Source organism: Mirounga angustirostris, unplaced genomic scaffold (genome assembly GCF_029215605.1).
Source record: "Mirounga angustirostris isolate CCGP_5_RB_7025 unplaced genomic scaffold, mMirAng1.0.hap1 SCAF_15, whole genome shotgun sequence".
In the NCBI taxonomy this organism is placed as follows: Eukaryota; Metazoa; Chordata; class Mammalia; order Carnivora; family Phocidae; genus Mirounga; species Mirounga angustirostris.
In genome coordinates, this window is record NW_026991723.1 from 59,408,919 (window position 1) to 59,435,124 (window position 26,206).

The 26,206-nt window shown below is 49.1% G+C and overlaps 1 protein-coding gene across 1 annotated transcript in view; it reads right to left on the minus strand.

Annotated features, from left to right (window-relative positions):
- PAX5 (paired box 5) overlaps positions 1-26,206 on the minus strand; it is a 182,558-nt gene that overhangs the window by 102,546 nt on the left and 53,806 nt on the right. The window contains exon 6 of the mRNA XM_045881987.3: positions 16,060-16,235. Coding sequence (XP_045737943.1) covers positions 16,060-16,235 — 176 coding nt within the window. The remainder of the gene's footprint in view (positions 1-16,059; positions 16,236-26,206) is intronic.

The window sequence follows — 26,206 nt, forward strand, 5'->3', positions numbered from 1 at the left end:
TGTAAAATGGGAACAACTGTACACCTCCTACTTCATAGAGCACAGAGAGGATAGGTAAGGAGCTATACAAAGAGTTCCGCACGGTCCCTGGCACATACTGAGGGCTTAATAAATGCTAGCTCTTAGGTCAAGTCCCTTCCCCCACCCGGTCACCCCTCTGGTCATGTTCCAATTAGCTGCCATCCTTCCTAAGGTAAGGCACTCACCTGGAGTCCTACACCACAGGTGTGGTCTGACCAACACAAAAGAAAGCTTTCACTGGCAGTCACATGACTGAATTCACGGACAATAAAAACCCCTAGATCTTTCTCACTGGTGCTTCTGTTTATCTTCATGTCCTCTTGCTTCAATTTTCTGAAATATCACTCATATAACTATGAAGTTATTATTTATGAAACCACTGATCCTTTCCTATCCCGAGGCCAGTCCACTCCCTGCTATCGCTATAACTATTCACCTACTGCTATTTTGAGAACATATAAGTCTAGAAATCTTCTTTCGTTAGTTAATGCTAGCTCTCTAAGGAGACACAGATTAGGCGAGCAGGAGGAAGAGAGCCTTCCAATTTTTTTTAGTATGATTCTGTCCTGTTTGAATTTTTTGCAACATGTATCTGCTACTTCTGCTTTGCCTTATTGGAATTTGCTGCTCTTTTGGTAACTGCTTGACTTGAATGCTTAGCTCATTAGTTTTATCTTTTTAAAAATAAATTGCAATTTAAAGCTATGCATTTCCCTCTAAGTACCACGTTAGCTTCATTGCACAAGTTTTAAAATGCAACACTTATTTTTGGGGGGCTTGGGTTTTTTGGTTGTTCAGTTCTAATATTTCATCATTTCTGTTAGGATTCCTTTTTTGACCCATGGAGTTTTTTAGAAAGTTGATTTTCTTTCTTAACTTTCAAACATACAGAAGATCGGAGGCCATAATTTGAACTATTAATTTCCAATGTTAGCACAGTCTGATCAAAGAACATGGTCTATGATGCAAATTTTTGGTATTGTTGAGATTTGCTTTCACAACTGGCACATAGTCAATCTCTGTAAGTGTTCCTTCCACGTGTGTTTAAAAAGTATGTGTAGTCGCTAATTGTTGGCCTTTTATATGTCTATTTGATCAAACATATTATGTTGTACAGAGCTTATAAATATGCCTGCCAATTTTTTGTCAGCTTGACCTATCCATTAGTAAGAGGGGTATGTTAAAGTCCCCAAAATATATATTATGGAATTTTAAAAAATCAGTTCTTTGACATTTTTTGCTTTAAAAATTTTGAGACTCTCTTGCTAAGGACATACAGTTTCAGGATTGCTGTATCTTCCTGTGAATAGTTCTTGATCCTCTTTGTCTTTGCAGATCCTTTGGGCCTAAAAGTTCATTTCATCTGAGAGTGATAACACATTTGATTTGGTTAGTATTTGCCTGGTCTATATTTTCCTATCTCCTTATTTGCAACCTTTGAGTACCATTTTGTTTTAGGTTAATTCCTATAAACAGCGTTATTTCTGGGTTTTGGTTATTTTTCATATCTTCTGTATCATCTGACAAATTCAATCTATTTATATTTATTGAGACTACTCAAATGTTTGTATTTATTTTTACTATCTACCGTCTAATTTTGTATTTTTAATTTACCATGCTTTTTTCTTCTTTCTTCTTCTCTTCTATCTTCTATTGGATCCACTGGGTATTCTATATATCTTTTTTTGCCTCAGCTGATTTGGAAGTTATACACTCCATTAACATGACTTCAGTGATTACCTTCATGTGCTCATCTCCATCCTTGACATAACCAAATCTAAAGTTTATCAGTGTATCTATCCTCCTCTTGGGTAATACAAGGATCTTAGAATTTTTAACCCATTCCCAATATTACATATTATTATTGTACTTTCTTCTATTGGTTTTTAAACCCACCAAAATTAGTCATTATCTCTACCATCAGTAGTTATTTAGATTATCCTTTGTTTATCGATGTGTTTGGTTACCATTGCTCCTTAAATCCCACCCCTTCTTTCTGTGTTTCATATTCTTCTTGTAGGCAACGTATAGTTTGGTCTTGTGTGTTTCTTCAATCCACTCTGACAATCTCTTTTAATGGGTATATTTAGACCATTCACATATAAAGCAAGCATTGTTCTAGCTGGATTAATATCTACTATGTTTGTTATTGTTTCCTATTCATTGAACGTGTTCTTTGTTTCATTCCCCTCCCTTTTTCTTCTTTCTCTGGGTTTAATTAAATATGTTACAGGATTCCACTTTATCTGCTTCACACCACTGAAAAGTACACTTAACTATGTTTAAGAGGGTAATTTTTACATTACATGTTTTTTTACCACAATTAAGAAAAAATTTTAAAGTTAAAAAAAGAAGTTTTAGTGGTTGTCCTACGAGTTTTCAATACACACTTATAACTAATCTAAGTTCACCTTCAATTAACACTATACCTCTTCAGTTGTAGTACAGGAACCTTCTAACAGATAGAGTTTTCCCAATTCCCCCTTCCTGCCCCTGCTGACATTGCTGTCATTCATTTCTCTTATCCGTATGTCATAATCATCCCATACATTGTTACTATTATTACTTCAAACAGTTACCTTTTAGATCAATTAAGAATTAGAAAAATCAAAGACTTTATTTTCATTTATTCCTTCTCTGACTCCCCTCCTTGCTTTTTGTTTGATCTGAGTTTCTGACCTATATTATTTTCCTTCTTCCTGAAGAACTTTTTGTTCTTGCATGATAGGTCTTCTAGTCATAAATTCACTCTTTTTGTTTGAGAAAGTATTTCTCCTCCACTTTTTGTTGTTGTTGTTGTTGTTGTTAAGTAGGCTCTATGCCCAACATGGAGCCCAATGTGGGGCTTGAACTCAATGACCCTGAGGTCAAGACCTGAGCTGAAATCAAGAGTAGGATGCTTCACCACCTGAGCCACCCAGGCGCTCCTTTCTCCTTCACCTTTGGAGGATAATTTCCCGAGACACAGAATTCTAGGTCGGTGGGTTTTTTCTTTCAATGCTTTAAATATTTCACTCCACTCTCTTCTCTTTGCATGGTTTCTGACATGAAATCCACTGTCATTTTTATCCCTGTTCTTCTAGAAGTAAGGCAGTTTTTCCTTCTGGCTTTCATTAAGATTTTCTCTTTGTCGTTAGTCTTCTGATGTTTGACTATGACTATGTGTAGGTGTAGATATCGAAACATCTTGATAGTCTCTGAGTTTCCTGAATCTGTGGTTTAGTCATTAATTTTGGAAAGTTCTCAGCCATTACCACTTCAAATACCTCTTCTTCATCCTCTCTTCCTCCTTCTGGTATTCCAATTATGCATATGTTACTCCTCTTAAAATTATTTCACAATTCTTGGGTGTTCTGTTTTGGTGATTTTGTCTTTGTTTTTGTGGGTTTTTTTCTCTTTGCATTTCAGTTTGGAAGTTTCTGCTGACACATCTTCAAGCTCACTGATCCTTTACTTGGCTGTCCTATCCACTGAGGAACCCATCGAAGGCATTCTTTATTTCTGTTATTGTGCTTTTTATTTCTAGCATTTCCCTTTGATTCTTTCTTAGAGTTTCCATATCTCTGCTTACACTACCCATCTGTCTTTTTGTGCTGCCTACTTTTTCCATTAGAGCCCTTACCATACCATACTTGTTTTAAATTCCTTATATAATGAACCTAAAATCTGTGTCATATCTGAGTCTGTTTCTGATGCTTACTTTGTCTCTTCAGACTGTTTTTTCTTGCCTAACTTTTTGCTGAAAGTTGGATATAATGCATTGGGTAACAGAAACTGAGGTAAACAGGCCTTTAGTAGAGGTTTTATGTTAATCTGGAAGATCTCTGGTGTAACTCTGTATGCTCCTATTTCTGCAGATTTCAGTAGCTGTTTGCCCTCAACCTCAGTTCTTTGGTGGGTCAAGAAAAGTTGTTGATTTCAATTTGCTCAGCTTTATTTGTTGTTGTAAACATGGAAGTAATGACTTCCAAGCTCTTCATATGCTAGAGCTAAAATTGGATGTTTCTCATATCCTTTTTCCTGAAATACATCCTTCAGCAATTCAGCAAGTCTGTGAGTGGTAAACCTTCTGTGTACTTGTCTGAAAATGTTTTTATTTGCCTTCACTGTTAAATGATCATTTATCTGAATACAGATCGATTGTTATTATCTCTTAACACAGATATCTTCTACTATCTTCTGACTCCAACTGATGCTGGAAAAAAGTGTTTTGTCAATCTAAAATTTATACTCTCTCTGGTTGCTTTTATAACTTTCTCTTTGGCTCTGATGTTCTTCAATTTCACTACTGCTTTGCCTAGATGTATGTGACACATGTCTTGTTCTATATATTCTTTGGCCATTATTTCTTCAAATATTGTTTCACCTCTATTTTTTCCTATTTATTTTTCCAGAGCAACTCTTAGATACATGTTGGACCTTCTCATAAACTCTGCTTTATCTGTAACCCTCTCTTACTTTTTTTTTTTAAGACCTATTTATTTGAGAAAGGGAGAGAGAGCATGGCGGGGAGGGGCAGAGGGAGATGGGGAGAGAGAATCTCAAGCAGACTCTGCGCTGAGCGTGGAGTCTGACACAGGGCTTGATCTCACGACACTGAGATCATTACCTGAGCCAAAATCAAGAGTCAGATGCTTAACCATCTGAGTCACCCAGGCACTCCATGTAACCCTCTCTTTCTTACTTCCCACCTCCTTAGACTTCTATACTGCATTCCCAGCAATTGCCTCAGCTCTGTCCCCCAAATCACTAATTTTCTACTCAGCTATGTCTTATCTGATATTTAATCCATGAATTCAAATCTTAATTTTGATGACTAATAAAATTTTTATTTCCAGAAAATGTCTTTGGTTCTTTTTCTAATCTACATATTCCTTTTTCATGGTATTTTGTCCTTTTGCAGTGTTTCCAGTCCTTTCTTCATCTCTGTAGACATTTTATAGTTTCCTTCAGATTGTCTGTTATTTTAGGTTCTTTCAGTACTAATTCTTCTGGTTATGTCTCCATTTCCTCCTCATTTCCTTGTGTGGTTTGCAACTTTTTAAATTGTGAGCTCATCTTCAGTGGTTATTGTTTGCTCTGTAGGCATATGTTGTGTGGACTAGATTGTGGAAGGATCAGGGGGAGGGTTTTTCATGTGCTTCTGTTAGGCATCTCAAGGATTTCACTGATAGGAGTCCAGTTTTTATATTAATTCCTCTTCTTGAGTTTCTTGGGAATAATATAAAGTGAGATACCACACTTGTATGTGGCACAAACTTGGGATTTTAACCTCCCATGGGAAACTTCTGCTCTACTCTGAGTCCCATGCAGAATCAAAATTTCTGTTGCTTTCATCAGCCTGGAGGCAAAATGTGCCCATCACTCATTACGTGGAAAGTGCCACCCTTCTAGGTTTCAAGTTTTTTGCAGAAGTTTCAGTTCTAACTCCCATATCACACAGGTCTAAGGGCATATCTTCAGTCTCAGCACCAGCATCAACACCCCCAGCCCCTGTTCACTAGGAACTATGCCCAGGACTGGTAAGTACCCTGGGCCCCTGGGACATTAGCTCACACACTTAAAGTTCTGGCTCTGAGCTCCTTCCTAATTTCCAGCTCCCAAGGATTTCCCTATCTTTAATTCAACCTCAGATATATATCAAAAACATTTTATTGTTATATTTGATCCAGTATTTCTATTGTTTGAGAATAAAGGGGTGCCTATAATAGCTGAGACCTTGTTATCAGAACCAGAAATCTATGTATGGGTTTGTTTGGTTGGTTGGTTGGTTTTTGTTGGTTTTGGGGGGTTTTTTTTGTAATTTACAGAACAATAAAGTTTGGCTTTCTTAAGAGCTTTTAAATAGCCAAATTCCTTAAGCCAAACTTGCAGTGCACTCTCAACACAAACAAGCTATAGGAATGGAGTAGTCTTCTGTTTTTTGTCTTTTTGTCTTTTTTTTAATTGCAAATATTGCTTAGCGTTGGGTAGGGGGAAATATCTCAACCCCAAATTCAATTTTTACACAGTACCTTTGGCTGCAGCTCTTGCTGTTATTTTATGCCACACGGCACAGCACAGGTGGTCAATGTCACGGACATAAAGTATCTGAAAAGATTTCCTGGATGAATGAATGCATGAATGCATGAATGAATGAATGAATGAATGAATGAATGAATGAAAGAACATCCAGGCAAGATACAGCTCTTTGACAATTTGCTTGTAATCTTTAAACTCCACATACACAGAATTTCCTTGTCATCTAAAAGAGTGGAAGGGACAGGAAGAAAAACTAAACAAGTCAAAATAAAAATAAGAGATGGAGTTCCAATTTGTTTTATTTCTCAACACAAAATGTTAGAGCTGGAATGGATCTCAAGGATGACCCAGTCTGATCCCCCACCTCAAGTGCAGAAACCATGACCCAGAGAGAAGTGACTAGCCCAAGAGGCATCACGCAAGCCCAGGGGCCTGTCCCATGCTTTTACACTATGGCAACTTGCTCTCTATTTATCAGAGAGAGAGAGAGCACAAGCAGGGGAAGCTCCCTCAAACATTCCTCGATCTTGCAAAGCAGGCACGATGGTTTTTCTTGGGAAGCCACCCTTCTGCTTGACCCACAGGAAGAGAAAGAATACTCAGAATATTCCATTGTTTAGAAAATATTTTAAAAACTGTTCAGGAAGAAATGGGCATCCCAGGCAAGATTCTAAGGAGTAGCATAAGTGAAAAAGGCTGAGGACCCAGCGTCCCTGTAGTTTCACCATTGGGTCACTTTAAGATGATGACAGCTGAAGGATAAGGGAAATACGGCTGGTCTAGAGACACCCAACTCCTCTGGAGATCTAGGGAGCAAGAATTCCAGCATAGTCTTTGCAATTACCTCATTCCGAAGGCAAGATGACATCCAAGTTAAATCTTGCTTGCATCTCAGTGTTCAGGAAGGTGTTTCTACTCCCTCTCCACATGCTGGGAAGAACTGGGAAGAGAATTCCTGTCCTTCTCCTTGCTCCTACCACCCTCTCCACTCTTATGGCTCCTTCCATGGAAAGAGTCACTCATCAGACTGGTCAAAGCCCAGGACATTCACCGGGTCACCCCCACCGTGCCTTAGGGTCAGAAGTCTTCCTCTGGGGGAGCCTGGGTGGCCCAGTCAGTTAAGCGTCTGACTCTTGGTTTTGGCTCAGGTCGTGATCTCAGGGTCATGAGATCAAGCCCCACGTTGGGCTCCGCACTCAGCTCTGAATATACTTCAGATTCTCTCTCCTTCTCCCTTCTCCCTCTGCCCCTCCCAATCATGCTCTCCCTCTCTCTAATAAATCTTATATAAAAAAAAAAAGTCCTCCTCTGTCATCAGGCTTCCAGGTACAACTAGGTCAGAGAGTGCCTGCTTCCCATGAGAATGTCCAGCCGCGCCCTCTCAGTTCCATCCTGTCCATCTGCAACTGTGTGGGTAAGCCGTCTGCTTCCTTAATCTCTAAAACATATGCCTCTTCCTTTCTTCAACATCCCCAAGTTCCTGCACACCAAGCCCACATCAGAGAAGTCAAATGCAAAACTACTAACTTCTCCTCATCAAGAGTTGAGTTGATGATGAGGTACATTCTTTTTTTTTTTTTAAAGATTTTATTTATTTACTTGACAGAGAGAGCAAGAGAGCACAAGTAGGGGGAACAGCAGAGGCAGAGGGAGAAGCAGACTCCCCCGCTAAGCGGGGAGCCCAATGCAGGGCTCTATCCCAGGATCCTGGGATGATGACCTGGGATCATGACCTGAGCTGAAGGCAGATGCTTAACCATCTGAGCCATCCAGGCGCCCCTCTTTTTTTGGTAAGATTTTATTTATTTATCAGAGAGAGAGAGAGAGCACAAGCAGGGGGAGCGGCAGGCAGAGGGAGAAGCAGGCTCCCCGCTGAGCAAGGAGCCCAATGTGGGGCTCCCTCCCAAGACCCTAGGATCATGACCTGGGCTGAAGGCAGACGCTTAACCGACTGAGCCACCCAGGCATCCCGTTGAGGTACATTCTTAGAGACCAAATCCTCTGGGTAGGACATTTTCCCTGAGGTACCCTGGGGTGGCAGGAAGTCACAAAGCCCCAAGATAGTAGCACATCTTCCAAGCATCAAACTGGAAAATCTAGGAATGATGCCCCAGAATGTCTGGGATTTTTCTTAGTTTAACTTGGGCTACGAGCAAGGCTGCCTTCTCAAGCCCTGTGGTCAGAGCAGGCCTGCCCCCGCAGAAATGCACTGCGGAGCATGTGGTCATCACTCTCCCCTGGAAGACGGAGCCTCATGAAGCCTGCCGTGGCTCTTCTGTGCATGTTGCTGAGGACAGGGCCCCCCAGTGGAACCCCAAGTGACAATTTCCTTTCCACTCTGTTAGAAAAGGCATGGCCCCCTTTGGGGAATTGTCCTATTTTCCCCCTGGTGGACAATGAGAAGCACACAACTGATGGCTTCCCACTTTGCCTGGACCATCAGAAAGCTCAGAATCAAATCTGAGCTCAACTCTAGTAACCTGAGGGCCTGGCTGCAGAGCTGGGGGGCTTGGGGGTAGATGGGGGGATGCAGGGAAGCAGAGAGGAGTGGAGAGAAGCAGTGCATCACAGGCCACAATTCCTGTTCTGGGTTCCAGACTGGAGAGCAGGCCAACCCCACACAGGGCTGACAACTGTCCCCAAGGGTAAGTGACCTCCAGGGGTACAGTGACATGATCTGTACCTTGGCAACAGCCTCCTGTCCCCCGACCCTCCAAGTCTCCCCGTAGCAGCAGAATAATCTAATCTGTATTGGATTGGATCCTGATAGTCCCTGGTTTGCAATCTTGCAGCGGCTTCTCCTTGCTCTCAAGACAAAATCCAAGGTCCTGGTCCTAGTCCCCATCTGGCCTCCACCACCCCACCCCTGCACCACAGGCCGTTTTCTGCCACCCATGCTTACCAGCCCCACAGGGCATCTTGTGGTTCCTGGACCACAGTCTTTCCAGCCTCAAGCCTTTGTATAGGCTGTTCCCTCTGCACGGAACACTATTCCCGCCACACTTCCCCTTCTTGAGCTCAAAGGTGCCTCCTCACAGAGACATTCCCTGACCCCCCCATCTAGATGAGGTCCCACTCTTTACCCTTTGATCTTTCTCTTCAGAGCACCCATCACACTCTGCGATGGTTGGTCATGACACGCCAATTGTACTGGTATAATCATTTTGTCCACATCGGTCTCCTTTGCTGTAGGGTAAATTCTGGGGAGCACATTTGTCTCTGTTGCTGCTGTGTCCCTGCACTTAGCACAGTACCTGGCCCAGGGGCGGTGCTCAATGAACACCTGCTGAATGAAACCACTCAATCAACTAGGAAGTGTCTGCTCGTGCAGAGGAAAGGGCACGGACTCCGGAGGACTGTCTACACCCGCAAACAGCAGGGAGCAGAGAATGCGGCTGAGCTACATCATCGGGGCACATTACTTAGTCTCTCTCTGCCTCAGTTTCCTTATCTGCCACATGAAGATCGTACTGCAGGCATCCTCTACTTCACAGAGCCATTGTGAGCTAGAGTCCTATGTAACCCTATGTTGGGGTTTTCAATTAGTGATTCCTTTATCTTAAGTTACGCATCACCCCGCCAGCCCCCCCTGCAACCTGTGGCACTTGTTGGTAGGATACGGGTCTGTTTAATCCTCCTCTCCACCCTCCTTCCCTGAGGAGGCCCTGCGCTCCTGGGCAGAGGAGGTCCAGTACCCTGTGTGAGCAGCAAGGCTGGCGGTGGCCGCCACCACCCAGACTTCTGGCCCTGGCTTCTTCACCAGGAGCCCCCACCCTGCTCTGTGCCTGAGGGGAAATGGGGTCATCTCCAGCCTCCCGAGACCTTGCAGCCTCCAGCTCCTTGTGCTCAGGGCCACAGCTCCAGTGACCCTGGCTGGCCCACCCTGGTGAGAGTTCCTGGGGTGCGGGGCAACTTCCCTTGAGTGTCCCTTCCACCCTGCAGCATTAAAGGCCTCCTTTTGTTGCCTCCCCTATTCCTTCCCCTCCTCCCACCAAACCCCTTTTGCTCTTCTTACCTTAGAATTATTCTTTCAGGTTGGAAGAGCCTTACCATTTAGCTAATCAAGTCCTCAGTGGATTAGTAAACTTCTGAAACAGCATATATGAATAAGGATGGATTCTACTTACATGCCTCTGGTGACAGGAAGCTCACTATTTAACAAGGAGACCCACTCAGCTGGTTAGAAAGCTTGGACTACTAGGAAGTTCTCTTAGCTTGCCTCCTTCCCTGTTCACATCCCCAAGTCTTCCCTTCTTCAGACCAAACAGCCCTAATTTTTCCAGTTATCCCTCCTAGGAAAGACTTACCAATTGTCTCTCCTAAACACTTTCTACTTCATCTGCAAAGGAGGAGCCTGGCCCTGAGCACAGCCTCGTGAGGGGAGGACTGGGGCGAGCGGAGCAGAAGCAGGTCACAATAGAACAGCAGAGTCACGGCCCTCAGACTTCTGCTCATCCCTCCACTGGGGTTCCTGTGGCAGCCCCTCCCAGGTGAGTACACTGACCCCGCAGGTGTGTTCCCAGGAAACCCGCCACCTGTACGCATCAGTGGGGCAGCCTGACTGGGCTGCACCTGGGACAGCCCCGGCGGCCACCAGCCTGGACCCTGGAGCCAGGGATCTGGCTTCCAATCTTGGCCCTGCACTCACTGCATACCCGTGTGGAGTCACTGCTGATCTCCCTCAGCCTCAGCCATCCCGCCTCCGCAATGGGGCTGGTAACGCTGCTGTGACTTTGTAATGAGATGGGACCAGAAGGTGCTCCTCAGAACAGAGCCAGGCACGTGGGGAGCAGTGAATACACCGTCGCGACAACAACCACTGTGGCAATGATTAGAACCTGATGCTTTCATGAACTCCCACACGAAGCAAGTCCGTGGGGACTGAAGTGTGTCAGGGCAGGCAGGACTCCTGGTGGGCCCGGCCAGGGAAGATTTAGAAACAGATGGAAGGGAAACAGTGAGCAGGAGCTTGGAGTGAGAACAACAACATGAAGAAAGTCACCGGAACTGCAGTACCTGCCATCCTGCATGCTCACGGCCACCCCCGATGCTGACGCGCTCAGGCTCACGCACACACATGCACACACACGCCAGCCCGCCGTCTGTGGCCCCCTTGCACGGAGGAGGAGCCCAGCGCACGAGGGGCAGTGAGAGGTCAGGCCTGGCCACAGCCAGAGCATCCTGGGGGCCAGCGGAGGGACGTGGGGCGGGTGGTGAAGGGTCGTGAAGGGGATGAAGGGCTGGGCCTGGGGTCTCAAGTGGGGGAAACCGTGAGGGCCTCTTAAGTGAGGATGGGCTTCGGGAAGAGAGATCCAACAGGAGCAATAGGGACCAGGGCAAGAAGCAGGAGGCCCCGGGAAGGTAGCTTCCAAGTGAGCAGAGTGGTGCCAGGCCACAGACACAGGGCTCTTCGGGGCACACCGCCCCCAAAGCAAAGTCAGACTTCCTCACCTCCACCTTCCTCTGGGGTCTGTTCACCGCCTACTTCTCCAGCCCCACTGTCCCTGTCTGCCTTTCACGCCTCCTACATCCCATTCGCCCAGACTGGCTCCCAGTTCCCTGCCATACCTTTGCCCACATCGTTCCTTCCACCCAGAACGCCCCTCCAGCCAGTTCCACCATCTCCACAGATCTGGATTCTGCTCATCCCTCAAGATACAGCACGAATGGCACCTCCTCCAGGAAGCCTTCCCCCTTCCTCAGCCTACCTCACACTCGTCTCCTCACTCCCTCCTCTTCCTGCCCCACCTCCTTCTGGTGGGCCCAGACCCACTACAGAGGAAAATGAGCTCCTTGAAGCAAGGAAGCATGCCCTGCACCTCATCTTTTTCCCCACCACCCCAGACCTTTTTCTGACTCAGGTAGGTGTTCAGACCATCCCCGATGACCAAGCTCAATTATGCTCAAAAACAGAAACCAGACCCTTCCCAGGAGGAGGACACCCACGGGCACAGGCCATGCTTGGCCCAGGCCCACCAGCCTGGAGAGATGCCACCATTCAGAGGGCAAAGCAGCACAAGCAAGGGGGAGGCATTTCTGGTGGCTTTCTCTTTTAGACAAGGGACAAGCCTTCTCCCGGTTTAACCCCCCATGACCTTTGAACTTCCTGGGAGGTCAGCAGCACGTCCCCTTCCCCAGCTGTCTTTCTGTCTCTGGCCCGATGGGAGGGAGGGCCCTGGGCTGGTTCCATTTTGCGCCCCGTATTGATCTGTTGGCAGCAATGGGCTGGATAATTAGCCAGGAATTAGGGTTTCTATTACAGCCAGGAGGCTGCTCCAGCTGATTTATCACCTGAATAATTTACTGTGATTGAAAGGAAATTAAAATGAACTCCATTTGACAACTGTGAGCTTTTATGGGCTTTAGTGAAGGCTCAAAAGCCAGATTAATAGCCTGGTGTTGGTTAATAGTCTGCCGAGAGTAAATACGGCAGGCTGTGCTCCCTCGGCCTTTCCTGCCGAGGCCGGAGGAGGGAGCGGCGTCCGCGAGGGGCAGTGCTCGGGCGACAGCGACAGCGTCACTGCGAGTTTTACTCAGAGTCCACTGTTCGGAACACGCATGCCACCAGCGCTGTTTCTTTTCTCTTTTTTACCCTTCTCCTTCAGGGTGATGCTTACTCTCTCCACATGGAGGGAAAACAGAATTGCTTTTTCAATAACCACGTTGAGAAGGAAGTGTTTCTTTGCTCTGCAAGTGTGTATGCAGGACACCGGGGGCCAAGGGTTTACTAAGTGTCCATATAAAAGCAAGAAGCCCGGCCTATCCACCCAGCATGCAGATCTTGGTGGGAAGAGCGGCGAGGTGGGGGTGGGTGTGACTGGCAGGACCCCCACCTGGTCCCGAAGAGGAATGTTCTTCCTGCCAGTGGGTGGGCTGGGTAACTGAGGGGGATTTGACCACTCGAGCCCATGGCGAACCTCTGAGGATTCTGGAATAACAGACTCTGGCTGCAGAAGGCCAGTTCTGAGAACCAGCCAGTTAGAAAACGCTCCTGGAATCTTTTGGGGATAAGAAGGCCCGTGCAACCATCCAGGACAAGATGAGAACAGAAGACCTTAAAATCAAATTCCAGCTCTGCGGCCTCCACAAAGTCCTGGAAGCTCCCTGGGCTGAACATGGTGGGGAATAATCTGGGGGAAAAAATGTTCCAGTCTGTAAAATGGGGCTCTACCAATCTTACCCACACTGTTGAGTGGGCATTTCAATCGCGAGTCGAAGGAGGAGAGAGCATGGATGTGAAAGCCCTTTGGACACTGCACCGTACCACGCATGGGTGAGGAAGACCACTGCTGTCGAGCAGCTGCTGTGCAAAATCCCAGTTCCTGCCGCCACAGGTGTGGAAACTGAGGTCCAGAGAAAAAGCATCCCACCCAACAGGCCAGAGCCGGGACTCAGTTTGACTCAAGTCAAACCCCCTCAACCCCAAGGCCAGGAAAAGCCCTTTCTTCCCCACAGGCTGCTCAGTGAAACTGACAGCAAGACCCCACCAAGGCCACTAGACCATGGAGACCCAGGTCTGCTCACATATGGAAGAGATGCCCCCCTTGGCTGCCAGAGCTCTAGGCCCTCTTCTGGGTGCCATCACCAGGCCATCTTGCTCCGGGGCTCACCAGGCCAGGCGGAGAGTGGGCTCATACCCTTGACATGCACCCCTTCCCGGGCTGTGGCCCCTTGCTTTGGCTGTCATTTGTCTAGTGACTGGGAACCGGGAGCAAGGGTATGTCATTCATAGTCCAATGCCTGTGTGTGTGCCTGGCAGCCCCGTGGCCTCACCTTCCATCTCTCCTCATTACGGCCCATTACGAGGAGGTGAAGCAGATTAACCAGAAAGCACTGAGTCAGTCATTATCCCGCCACACGCTCGCCCGCAGGCCCCGCCTCGGAGCCCACACAGACACAGGCCCGCGGTCGCGTCCGCGCCGTTCTGAAGGACACTGCACAGCAAGACTGTAGGAACGGGGCCCTTGCAGGGTTTGTAACGCAGGTCTCCTCCCCGCCAGGCCCCATCTCTACATGAGCCTATCAGACCTGTCCCCCAACGTTGCCTCCTCTGTAACACCTCCCCCCACCCACCCCATGCTCCCAACTGAGGCAACCTCCCCACTCACCAGGGAACACAGAACCTTCTCCGTCGCCTTGCAGGTTCTGAATCCACGTCATGTTGCCCCTGGGAGACTGTGGGCAGACAGAGCTGATGCCTGACTCATCCCTCCCCACCTTGGGTGCCTGGTACTGTGCCAGCCTCATAGCCATCATGCAAGAAATATGTTGGATAAATGAGCATATGAATGTCTGAGCGAGTGAGTAAATACATGGATGGCTTCTGGACTTCTACTAATTATGAAGCGCAAATTTCCTGGTCATTCCAAGTTAAATGAAATAGGATGCAGATCTGAGTTTCCATGAGAATCACGTGAAACACGGAGCGAAACCCAGTCTCTAACACTGAACATCTGCATCAAGTTAACAGGAGCTTAACACAAGCACCGGAGGCTTCATGCGGTAGAGGCCAGGCTGACTGTAGAGGCCTGAGCCCTCACTCTTCACCACTCACTTGCTGGGTGACCTCGGACAAACCCTGTCCCCTCTCGGGGACTCTACAAGATGAGGGGGCTGAAAGCTTGCCTCTGCAGTCTCTGCTAGCTCTAAAATCATGTGACCTTGTCAATGGTTAAAAGATAAATTTTCTCCCCGATTCTGGAGGGAAAGGTAGGCCACATCCAAGGAAGTCTCCTTTTCTTTCTCCTCCTGCGTCAGATGGAATGTGGCTTCGGCAATTACTCAGAAAGGCTGTTTGTGATGGAAACAGACTGTTTTCCTGAAAGCTCAAGATCTAGAGTGTGTGGGATCAGCTCCATCCAGCACATCGGACCACCTTGTTACCGGACGAGATTTCACTTGTAGGAGAAAGACCAAAGTCTTAACCATAGTCTACAAGACCTGGCCCATCTCCCCAACATCACTGTCCCCTCTCCCCACGTCCCTGTGCCCTGAGGCCGAGCCATGCTGGCTCTCTTGGCTCTCCTTCCATTCTTCACTCTTGCCATGCCCCCTCTTACCTCAAGATCTCGCACTTGCTATTCTCTCTGTCAGGTACCCTCCTCCCCACCTCCACATCCCTTCTCCTGGTTCTGCCCTACACCTCAGGGCTCAACATAAATGCATTCCTCCCAGGAGGCCATTGTGGCCTCCAGGCTGGCTCAGCCTCTGCTTTATTCTTTCAGAGAACCTCAGACATCCCCACCTCAGCACCTAGGACATCTGTAATCCATGACCTTTCGGGTTATTCTTACTGATTGTGGTTCTTCCACATACCTGTAGGCTCCCTGAGGGCAGGTCCAAGCCTATCTTGTTCACTGAAGTACCTAGTGCCTGGCTCCATGCTTTGCACATAGGTGATACTCCTCAATGTTTGTTAAGTGAATACATGACTTGCTCTGTGGCCTCAGGCAAGTCTCTCTGCCTGTCTGGGCCTGAGCTTCCTCATCTGAAAACAAAGTGGCTAGATGGTCTGAGAAAGCCCTCACAGGAACTGCTCAGACAGCCAGACTGTCATAAGATGGTGGCCCTTGAGGCTTTGCTCAGTCCTCACTACTCAACATCCCCCCTGGCATCTTTCCCCTCCACGGGAGCTTGTGCAGACAGCCTACATGGCTTTGAATGGTTCTGTGGGAAAACTTCAGAAGTGCCATCTAATGAGCATGTAGAGGAAGCTCAGCGAGGACACCATTCAGCAATGGCAGAGCAGCCTGACCAGTCATGCCACCGCCCCCACCCCCACCCCACCAGGCTGGCCGGGGAGACAGAAGCACCGAGGCAAGAAGCCACCAGAACCCCAGACAAGTCCTCCTGATCCTGTGGGAGGCTGCAACTATCCAAGTTTGGCCGAGAACAACGAGAAGCCTGTCTCGGAATAAAACCTGGCATCCTCGCCCACACCCCGCCAACCGCCTGGGGAGGGCAAGCCAAGCCTGCGTCCGGCCGGAGGTCCAGCGGGCAGTGAGTTGTGGGGCATACCTGCTCGGGCTTGATGGGCTCTGTGGTGGTGAAAATGTCCGAGTAGTGCTGCCTCTCAAACACACGGTCCAGCACCTCCAGCTGCTGCTGCGTGAACAGGTCTCCCCGCATCTGCTTCCGGAGGAAATCTCTGCCTGGCAGTGAGTGACCGTTGGGCACTGGAGATTCCTGAATACCTTGGATGAGCAGGAGACACGAAGGGGGAGTGCAGGTTACATGAGGTGCTGAAGAAAGGCATGTCCGACAGTGAGACTGGGAAGAGGGCCTGAGAAACCCCCACAACCACCTCCTCCCCTGACAGGAGAGGAAATAGACAGGGACTCAGCCAAGGGGCTCCTCAGCCAAGGGCACCCTGCCGGTCAGTGCAGAGCCAGCCTCCCAGAGCCATGTGCCAGGCACCATACCAAGCCCTTTTTACATGCGTCATCTCGTCCGAAACTCACAATGGCCCCACGGTAGATAACATGTCCCCCATTTTGCAGATGAGAAAATTGAGGCCTGAGAGGTCAAGTAATTTGCCTGAAGATTGGAGCTCAGGTTGACCAGGAGTCTTTTTAAAAAGATTTATTTATTTATTTGAGAGAGAGAGAAAGAGAGTGTGTGGCGAGGGGGGGGCAGCAAAGGGAGAAGGAGAAGCAGACTCCCCGCTCAGCGCGGAGCCCGACTCAGGGCTCGATACCACGACCCTGAGATCATGACCTGAGCCGAAATCAAGAGTTGGATGCTGAACCGGCCAAGCTGCCCAGGTGCCCCCCTGAGTGGGAGTCTTAATCACCAGGGGCCACTGCCTCTTCTAGACTGAAGCTCCCCACCCCTTGAAGGTACAGTTTCATCCCAGAGCTGATGCCCTCACCCAGGACATTCGCCACCACACCACGTGACCAGTCAGTAAAGCACTGTGCCGGGACAGCTGTAGAGAAATAGCTTTCATACAATTCTGGTGGGAGCCCATTGGTCACACACCCATGATAGACAATTTGACAAAAGCTATCAAAATCACAAATGCACATTTCCTTTGATAAAGCAGCTGCACCTCTGGAAATGTATTTTACCACTGGACTCACACATATGGAAAGTGATCTATGGACAAGGTTCTAGTAGCAAAAGACTGGAAACAACACAAGAATTGATTTGTAGGGGCTGGCCAAATAAGTTAGGGTGTGCTCGCACGGTGGAATACGGGGCGACTACATAAAGGAACAAGGACTCCCACTGTGAGCCGATATGGAAAGATCTTCGGGATACACCGTCACATGAAAAATAAACCAGCTACAGCACAGCATGTATAACGTATAACCTCCTGTGTAAGAAAAAGGAAGAAAATAAGACTTTATGTTCCTTTTGTATATATATTGCCAAAGGAACTCTGGAAGGCACCATGAGAAACATCGAAAGCGCTCTTCCTTTCCCCGAGGCAGGAGGTGTAGGGAGGGACACTCCTCATAGCATGCTTTTTGTTGTGTTTTGTCTTACTGCAGAACTTTCAATGTACTACTGCCTACCCAAAAACATGAATTATCAAGAAACTACAGGATTAAATTCTCTCTGTGTTCTGTATTGTTAGCTCTTCACACTGTTACAGGCTCTGGGGATGATGCTTACATTTCAAAGAAAATATTATGAGTTACCAATAAAAAAGAAAATTGCAGGGGGGGAGGGGGCGGCATCTGGGTGGCTCAGCCGGTTAAGGGTCTGCCTTTGGCTCAGGTCATGATCCCAGGTCCTGGGATGGAGCTCCCTGAGCAGGGAGGAGTCTGCTTCTCACTCCCCCTGCTCATGTGTGCTCTCTCTCGCTCTCTCACTCTCTCTCTCTCTCCCCCTCTCAAATCAATAAATAAAATCTTAAAAAAAAAAAAAAAAAGAAAATGGGATGAAATATTTTTGGTGAGCCTTGAGTTTGAACCATTCAAAATGAAAGACAGCAAGGAGGGAAAAGTTTCCAGCAAAGAAATGGCCTCCAGGGCTCTCATTCCTAGGGGCCCTCTAGGACCCAGCTGTTCATGCAGGGCTGACCTCTAGGACCCAGGTACTCATGCAGGTCTGACCACAGACACTGCTGGAATCCAGGCCTCTGCCTTGGCCATTGGGAAGCCCCAGGGGAGACCAGCACTCATCAGACCTCTCCCTGGCAGGTGTCCTCACATAAGCCTTGCCCGAGTCTCCCCCACATCCCACTCTGCCAGCACATGCCGCCCTAGACCTCATCTATCATGTCATGTGAGGAAGGAGGCCAAACCAAGGAGCTTGAAGCAGTGGGGTGCTGTGTCACTGAGATGCTGCCAAAAGTGGGTGTTTCCCCAACTGTCCTATCTGGGGGCAGATGCAATGCAGGGTCTGACATTTGAGCAAAGACATCAGCTGTGGGTGTTCCCATGAATACTGGCCTTCTAGAGTCCTCCATGGAGGCTGACAGCTCCGAGCACCCCAGGATCTCTATAGGAAGGGCCTTCAGAGGCAGCTCATAAACCCCCCTGAGAAAACAGATCGCACCTCCATGTTGACCCAAGAGGATTCCATAGTCTAGGCTACAGCCTGAATGACTAGATACCCCAACATGTGGGCCACGATGGACGCTGGTCTCGCTGGCTGATGTCCTCCAGCCTAGAGTTTGGGCCCCTCCTCTGGCTACCTATGACACGAGTCTTCCACAAGACTGGTCCCTGTTCCTGCCCATGGGACATCATCCTCAGAGTTATTTTACCATCATGGCCTATCCCCGTGGGGACCATACCTACAAGGGCATCGAGACTAGCAGAATGTGGGAGCTCAGAACCCTGTCCATGCTCTCCCATTGGTTGGCATCTGCCAAATGACCCCATTATCAAAGGTACACACACACAGGAGGACACTCATCTTGCTCCTCCTCAGCTATTGCTCTGGCCTGTCATCCTGGCCCCAGTCACTCCTACTGAAGTATGACCTTGCCCTCGGTTCCCAGTGCTCCCATTGAGTTTCTCCCTGTCATAGACCACATCCGCTCTTAAAAGACTACTCTCTGTCCACCAACTTCACTTATACTCCCCAGCCCCATCCTGCCAGCCAGGCCCCAAACTCCTAATGAAGGCTCCTTCCTGTCAGCCAGTCCCTGATGACTCCCACCAAGGTTTCACTCTGCCCCCAGTTGGGCAGTGCCCACCACTTCCCTCCCACTCAGGCTGCTCCATCAGACACACTGGCCAGGCCATCCTCCCCCAGATGTCTTCAGGCTCCATCCCTCCCCCATGGGATTCACAGAACTGGGCTCTTTGCACAGCTCAGAGTTCTAGAAGGGCAGAGCTTCACCCCCACTGAGGAAACTGACGGTGGCTCTGCTGAGGGCTCCTGTGGGCAAGGTCACCATCTGGTCACTGAGTAAAGGCTCAGGGCCCATGGCCAACTCAAGTGTCTGCACCGGGGTCCTTGGAAGCCTAGCTCCCTGAGGACAGGTTCACGTTCTCCAAGCACAGACAGCCCTGCGGGGATCCAAGCCATCTTTTAGGAAGAAGACTTGCTGCATCCTTCTTTGGCTTTCTGAAAGTCAACCACAGCACCCATGGGCCAAGTCTGGGAGAGGGTCCAGGCTGTCTTGGTGACCCAGAAACTCCTAGTGGAGGACGGCGAGCTGGAAAGAGCCACCTCCCCGGGCGTGTGCCCTGACCTATGATCCCTCCCGCTGTCCCTGCCCCTCCAGCAACCCCCTTGCTTTCTCCATCGGGGAGGGAGGTGAGGTAGGTCTACCTTGTCACTCTCATCAATGCCTGACGTTGGTCATTTCCTGAGGAGGCTGGGACACTTCTACCTATATAATCACTCATTGAACAAATACGGATGAAGTGTTTACTCTGTACCAGGTGACGTTTGGAAAAAAACAACAGAGGATACAGTGATGACTAAGACAGACCCCGCTTTCCAAACTAGAAAGGGCAGCTCACTTTGGTCGATACTCACACAGCCATATGGCTACAAACTGTGATTACTGCCAAGTAGAAAAAGTGTCTAGAAACATATGCACAGGACTATGGAGAATGAGGAAGAGCTGTGACCGCACAGGGAGGAGTCAGGGAAGTCTTCCACGGGAAAATCATGCTTGAACGGAGAGTGGAGGACAAAGGGTCAGCTGGGCAAAGGGGGTGGGGGTGGGGAGGGTGTGCCAGGCAGAGGAGGCCCCCTACAAAGGCTTAGACATGAGAAGGAGACGAAAGGCACCGGATGGTGAGGGGAAGAGACCCCAGGGGACTGCGGAGAGGCAGGCGGGGGATGGCCAGGCAGCCCCGGAGCCCACAGAAGGCCACAGGGAGGACCTGAGTCCTATCAGGGGAGCACTGCGGGGCCACGGGAGGGGCTGGGGAGTAATCACCCTCCCCATTTCTCAGTCCCGGTACCTGAACTGCCCGTTCCTTTAGGTTAGGCTGTGCCTTTGAAGCCCTGCTCCCAAGCCTCATCCTTTGGCAAGACTCAGGGCTGGCAAGGTGAAGTTTGCACTAGTGGGCATCTGAATGTGATGCGTGGAGTCAGGCAGTCACCCACAGGTCATCCACCGGCCGCTACGGAAGGGAAGCCATTCCCCATGTACATGCGCACTGTTGCCAGGACAGACGCAGCCTGTAAGCACGCGTGCCTCCTCCTCCAGGGTGCCTCCCTTTCTGTGCCAGCTGCTTCATCTCCTACTCTTTGGGCTCTGACCACTCTCTCCCTTTTCTTAGGAGTCAACCCCCTGGGCCCCTCACTCTGACACTGCACTATTAGCTACCTCAGGGGGAAGCCACAGTTAATTCATCTCTGTCTCCTCCATGGGGAATATTTGTGGAATAAATGAACAAGTCAGTAATACCTGTGATGACCACCTTCATTCCGCAGGTCTGGTCTGCAAATGCCAGCATCCCTCCATCTGACCTCATTCATTCAATCATTCATTCTTCTCTCTCTCTCTTTTTTTTAAGATTATTTATTTATTTATTTAGTTGAGAGAGAGAGAGAGCACGAGAGTGGGGAGGGTCAGAAGGAGAAGCAGACTCCCTGCTGAGCAGGGAGCCCGATGCAGGACTCGATCCTGGGACTCCAGGATCATGAGCCGAGCCGAAGGCAATTGCTTAACCAACTGAGCCACCCACGTGCCCCCTCTCTCTCTTTTTAAAAGATTGTATTTATTTATTTGAGAGAGACAGCAAGAGAGCACAAATGGGAAGGAGAGGGAGAAGAAGGCTCCCCTTGGAGCAGGGAGCCCGATACAGGGCTCGATCCCAGGACCCCAGGATCATGACCTGAGCCGAAGGCAGACGCTTAACCGACTGAGCCACCCAGACACCCCCATTCACTCTTCCCTTAACCAACCTTAGTGAGCAGGTGCCACGCTAATGCTGGCATCAGCGATGGACAAGAGCTGGCCCGGCCCTGCCCTCATGGACTTCTGTTCAGTGGAGGAGGCAAATGTTAATTGAAAAATAATCAGACCAGAAAAGGCACACATGTCAACCAGGATGAAACCTCCAAGTGGCACCTGGGTGGCTCAGTCACTTGAGTGGCTGCCTTCGGCTCAGGTCATGATCCCAGGGTCCTGGGATCGAGCCCCACATCGGGCTCCCTGCTCGGCGGGAAGCCTGCTTCTCCCTCTCCCACTCCCCCTGCTTGTGTTCCCTCTCTCGCTGTCTCTCTCTCTCTGGCAAATAAATAAATAAAATCTTTAAGAAAAAAAAACCTCTGACAAAAAGAGGCCTAATTCTTAGGCCAGGGACACAGACAACCTGCCTCTGGGTACCACACATAGTGGGTGCACAGCAAGTGTGAGCCAAACAAACCAATTATATGCTCGGATACAGCTACAAAAATGAATACCCGAAAACCATCCCTGGCACAAGGGCAGGTCTGAACCTCCAAGTCTCCCGTGGAAGTTTCTGTAGCATTTCTCATCTGTGTTGCAAAGATGCCATCTGACTTCATTGGGGAACGTGGTCTTGGAGACAAGCTACAGAAACGCTCAGACCCATTTTATCCCAGGGAGAAAAATCTGAACGTGCAATGTGAATGGTATGCTTAAATATATGGACAGACATGAGCCAAAGTACAAAGGTATACGGGGGGCATGGTATCTTTAAATCTTTTTTTCTACTCCAAATCAAATAATATGTAATAGACCCAGTGCTGGGCTTAGTCAACCATGGCTTGTAGAATTAACATTCTGGAAGCTAGCTTCAGGGGAGCAAGGGGCAGGAAGCCCCGTCTTGGAGAGCAAAGAAATGCTGGCTTTAAATTTCAGGTTAAACCAATGTTATTCACAACCCGGCTTTGAAGCTAAAAGCTTTACACACTTGGGTCTGGTCACGCAAAGGGGGAGGAAGCAAAATAGCCTCAGATTCCCATCTGTCAAGAGAAAGCTGTCTCTTGTGTGTCTTCAAAGATCATAAACCCATTGCATTTTCTTCAGAGCACAGCAGATTCAGGTTTGCATTTTTCTTGAAGGGTTCTGGTTTGTTTCTTTAAAAATTGTCATGTACTGGGGCGCCTGGGTGGCTCAGATGGTTAAGCATCTGCCTTCGGCTCAGGTCATGATCCCAGGGTCCTGGGATCGAGCCCCGCATCGGGCTCCTGGCTCAGCGGGGAGCCTGCTTCTCCCTCTCCCTCTGCCTCTCTCCCTGCTCATGCTCTCTCTCTGTGTATCTCTGTGTCTCAAATGAATAAATAAAATCTTTAAAAAAATAAAAATAAAAATAAAGAAATTGTCATGTACTTTATGTCTGCAGATGCTCCCTGGGAGGGAAAAAAAAATAAATACAAACAGGAATCTCCATAATACCTTCTGGTATCGTGGCCTTTGGGACGCAACCCCAGCCAAAGGTTGTTCCAGGAAGGGAGCCTGGAGCCGCTGGGTCAGGCTTCAGCCTTTCTCGGGTCCATTTCTCTCCAGAACCCAGCCAGAGCCAGAGCCCTTACAGAACCCCCTCCATCCTCCCAGGTGCTCCCCTGCATGGCAGGGCGGTGGCAGGGCCCCGTGGGAAAAGGGTTGAGAGCCCGCAGACCTGGGTTCTAGCTCCAGCTCTGCCCTTACGTGCTGTGTGAGCCCTCTCTGGGCCTCAGGGGCCCTATCACCCACCACAGAGGCTGAGTCAGTCATTTCTAACCATTTTTTCCTCCAGAATCTACCTAGATTTTGTCTATTAAATAGTATTACATGAGCATTAACTTATTTTCCCATTTTGGTTGTTCTGTACAGTCTTTGTAGGGCAGACCCCCCCCCCTTGCAATATCCATTCCACCCCTAAACAGTTGCCCGAGCCTACCCGGGGAACCCTATTCTCTTTGCCAATACTTGGTTTAGGAACAGACATGTGGGTAGTGGGGGGTTGCTGGGGGCTTCTGGGAGGAAGTCAGAGAGGAAGAAATCGCATTCTTCTTCACTAGGATACATTTACCCTTAATCTTTTTGAATTTGTGAGAAGTCCCAGGTCCCATTACTGCTTTATGCACTACAGTGCCCCCCACCCTCACCCTAGGGTCCGAGGTCTGCTCCCGATCTGGCCTGCAGGGCTCCAGGGTAGTGACACCCAGCCAGGCTGCTGCCTCTCAGCCCGGTTCTCTGACACCCACCGTGCCCCCAGTCCTGCCTCCCCCAGTGAAGACGCGGCACAGCTGGGTCTTGGCACGTCAGACTCCAGAGGCTGAGTAACTGAGGTCACTCAGCTGCGGTGTGTGCCTAGGCCTGGTGCCCGCAGTGTTCCCTCCACTCCCCTTCACCCTTCAAGTCAGCCGCTAAAACTAACACCCTCCGTTTTCCTCATCTGTAAACGGGGACCGTGGTCTGCCGGACAATCCCTGGGGCTTTTGTCAGATTTAATGAGACCATCCCCGTAACGTGCCTGGTCAAAGTGAGTGTCCAACCCACATTAGCTGCCATCACCATCGCTTTCACCACGAAAACCCCTCCAAGGCTTCCTCAAGAAGCCCCAGCCTTCAGGGCCTCCATGGTCCGTCCCTGCAGTCAGAGTCACCCCCCAGTCATCCCACAACACCATCCCAGCAGGCTACTTACTCCTCATTCCTCATCCCTCTGCTGGCTCGCCTTCGCCCCTGCCCATCAAAGCTCAGCCTAGAAACCACCTCATCTCTGAAGCCTGCCTCTAAAGCCACAGGCTAAACGAACGGCCCTTTCCGCTGGGTCTCTTCAGCAAGCTGCCCTGGCCACCACTATGGCCTGGATTTTACTCCTTACAAGCCATCCTGTCATGTCAGTCCCCATTTTCCAGCTGAGGGTCGTGGCAAAGGTAAGAAGTAACGTGTTCGAGGCCACAGCAAATACCTGCATGCGTCTCACCATGTCTTAGAGTAAAGCTAGGCCCTGTGGTGGATGGGGCGCACACAACAGGGAAGCCTGGGCACCCCGAACGCTGGCAGGCTCAGGGCCAAATCCCCACTGTCTCTTGAATCCTCAATTTTGTCATCTGTAAAATAGGACCATCAAGAGACCCGGGGCTGATGAAAGAATGCAAGGAGAATACACGTGAAATGACCCAAAGATGACTAACAGGGAGGGGGCCCCGCAGGAGGGCCCATCCAAGCCAGACCCCAGATACGCAGAGGAGACAAGACGTGGAGATAAAGGGGATAGGCTTCTGGGCACAGACAAGATTCAGCCAGCAACATTTCTAGAGCATCTACTGTGAGCCAGGCCCTGTGCTGGGCACCACGGTGGCAGGGCTGGAAATGTCCCGTGGCAGCCCTGAAACAAAATTGATGTTCTGGGTGATTGTAAAAATCCCAGCTTAAACTGGGCCGAGAAAAATCAAAGTTGCGTGCAGGAAATTCCATTGGAACTACCATTATTCAGCCATTAGTCTCACTCAATCTTTCTTCTCAGAGAAGAAAAACGCAAAATTGTCAAATTGCCAAATATGTTCAGGTTCGACCAGAGTGAATCAGATTGTGCCGTGTGTTACCCAATGACTCATAGGCTGTCAGTGAGGGAAAGGCCCCAAGGGACTGATGATTCCACACTCCGGGATGGCAAAGGGATTTGTCCAGGGCCACAGGTCAGGTCCAAAGTGAGCTGAGCCTGGGAACACACGAGGCCCCTGATGCCCACTCCAAGCCTTGTGGATCCATTCATTCCTGAGCAATGTGCACCGAACTCCTGCTGGCTGTCTGGCCCTGTGAGTGACACCTGAACCAGAGAGGGGTCTAAATTCTAGCCCCTGCCCTTGAGTGGAGGACATAGAGAAGTGAATAATTCCAATGCGGTAAGGTAAGTGCGAGGAGCCTGAGAAGTGGAGGCAGCCCCAGGAGCCAAAGGATGGTAGCCGACCCTTATACAGAGCTTACTCTGTGCCAGGCACTATTCTAAGCACTGTATCTACTTAATCCTCATAACAATCCCATAATGTTAGGTCTGTGATTGCCCCTCCCATTTTACAGATGAGGAAACTCAGGCACAGGGAGCTTAAGTAACTTGCCCACGGTCACACAGCTAAGAGACTGAAGAGCTGGGATCCAGACCCAAGCAGTCTGACTCCAGAGTCTGCTCCTAACCCTATACTAAATCACTCCACTTAACCCAGGCTGGGGGCAGGGGTGATCCAAAAAGGCCACCTGGAAAAAATGAATGAAGCCCAAGACTTAAGATTGAGTAGGAAGGAGTGAGCCAAAGAAAGAGGCAGGGAGAGGAAGTGCATTCCGACTAGAGGGAACAGCATATGCAAAGGCCCAGAGGCACGTGAAAATGTGGTGCTTGGGAATGGCTATAATTCAGGAGGGTTGGAATGCAAGAATCGGGGGTGGGGGAAGAGAGCAAAGTACACAAGGCTCTTTCCTCTCTGTCTAGCTGCTCAGCGCTGCTCCGCGTTATCCAGAGCCTAATGTATACTCTGATGTACACATAGTGCCGATACATAACTGAAGCTCTTGTGGCGTTGATATGAAGAGATGGGATTTCTGGGGCGCCTGGGTGGTTCAGTCGTTAAGCGTCTGCCTTCGGCTCGGGTCATGATCTCAGGGTCCTGGGATCGAGTCCCGCATCGGGCTCCCTGCTCTGTAGGAGGCCTGCTTCTCCCTCTCCCACTCCCCCCTGCTTGTGTTCCCTCTCTTGCTGTGTCTCTCTCTGTCAAATAAATAAATAAAATCTTAAAAAAAAAAAAGAGAGATGGGATTTCTTTGTGTTTAACTGAATCAAGATGACCTCAAA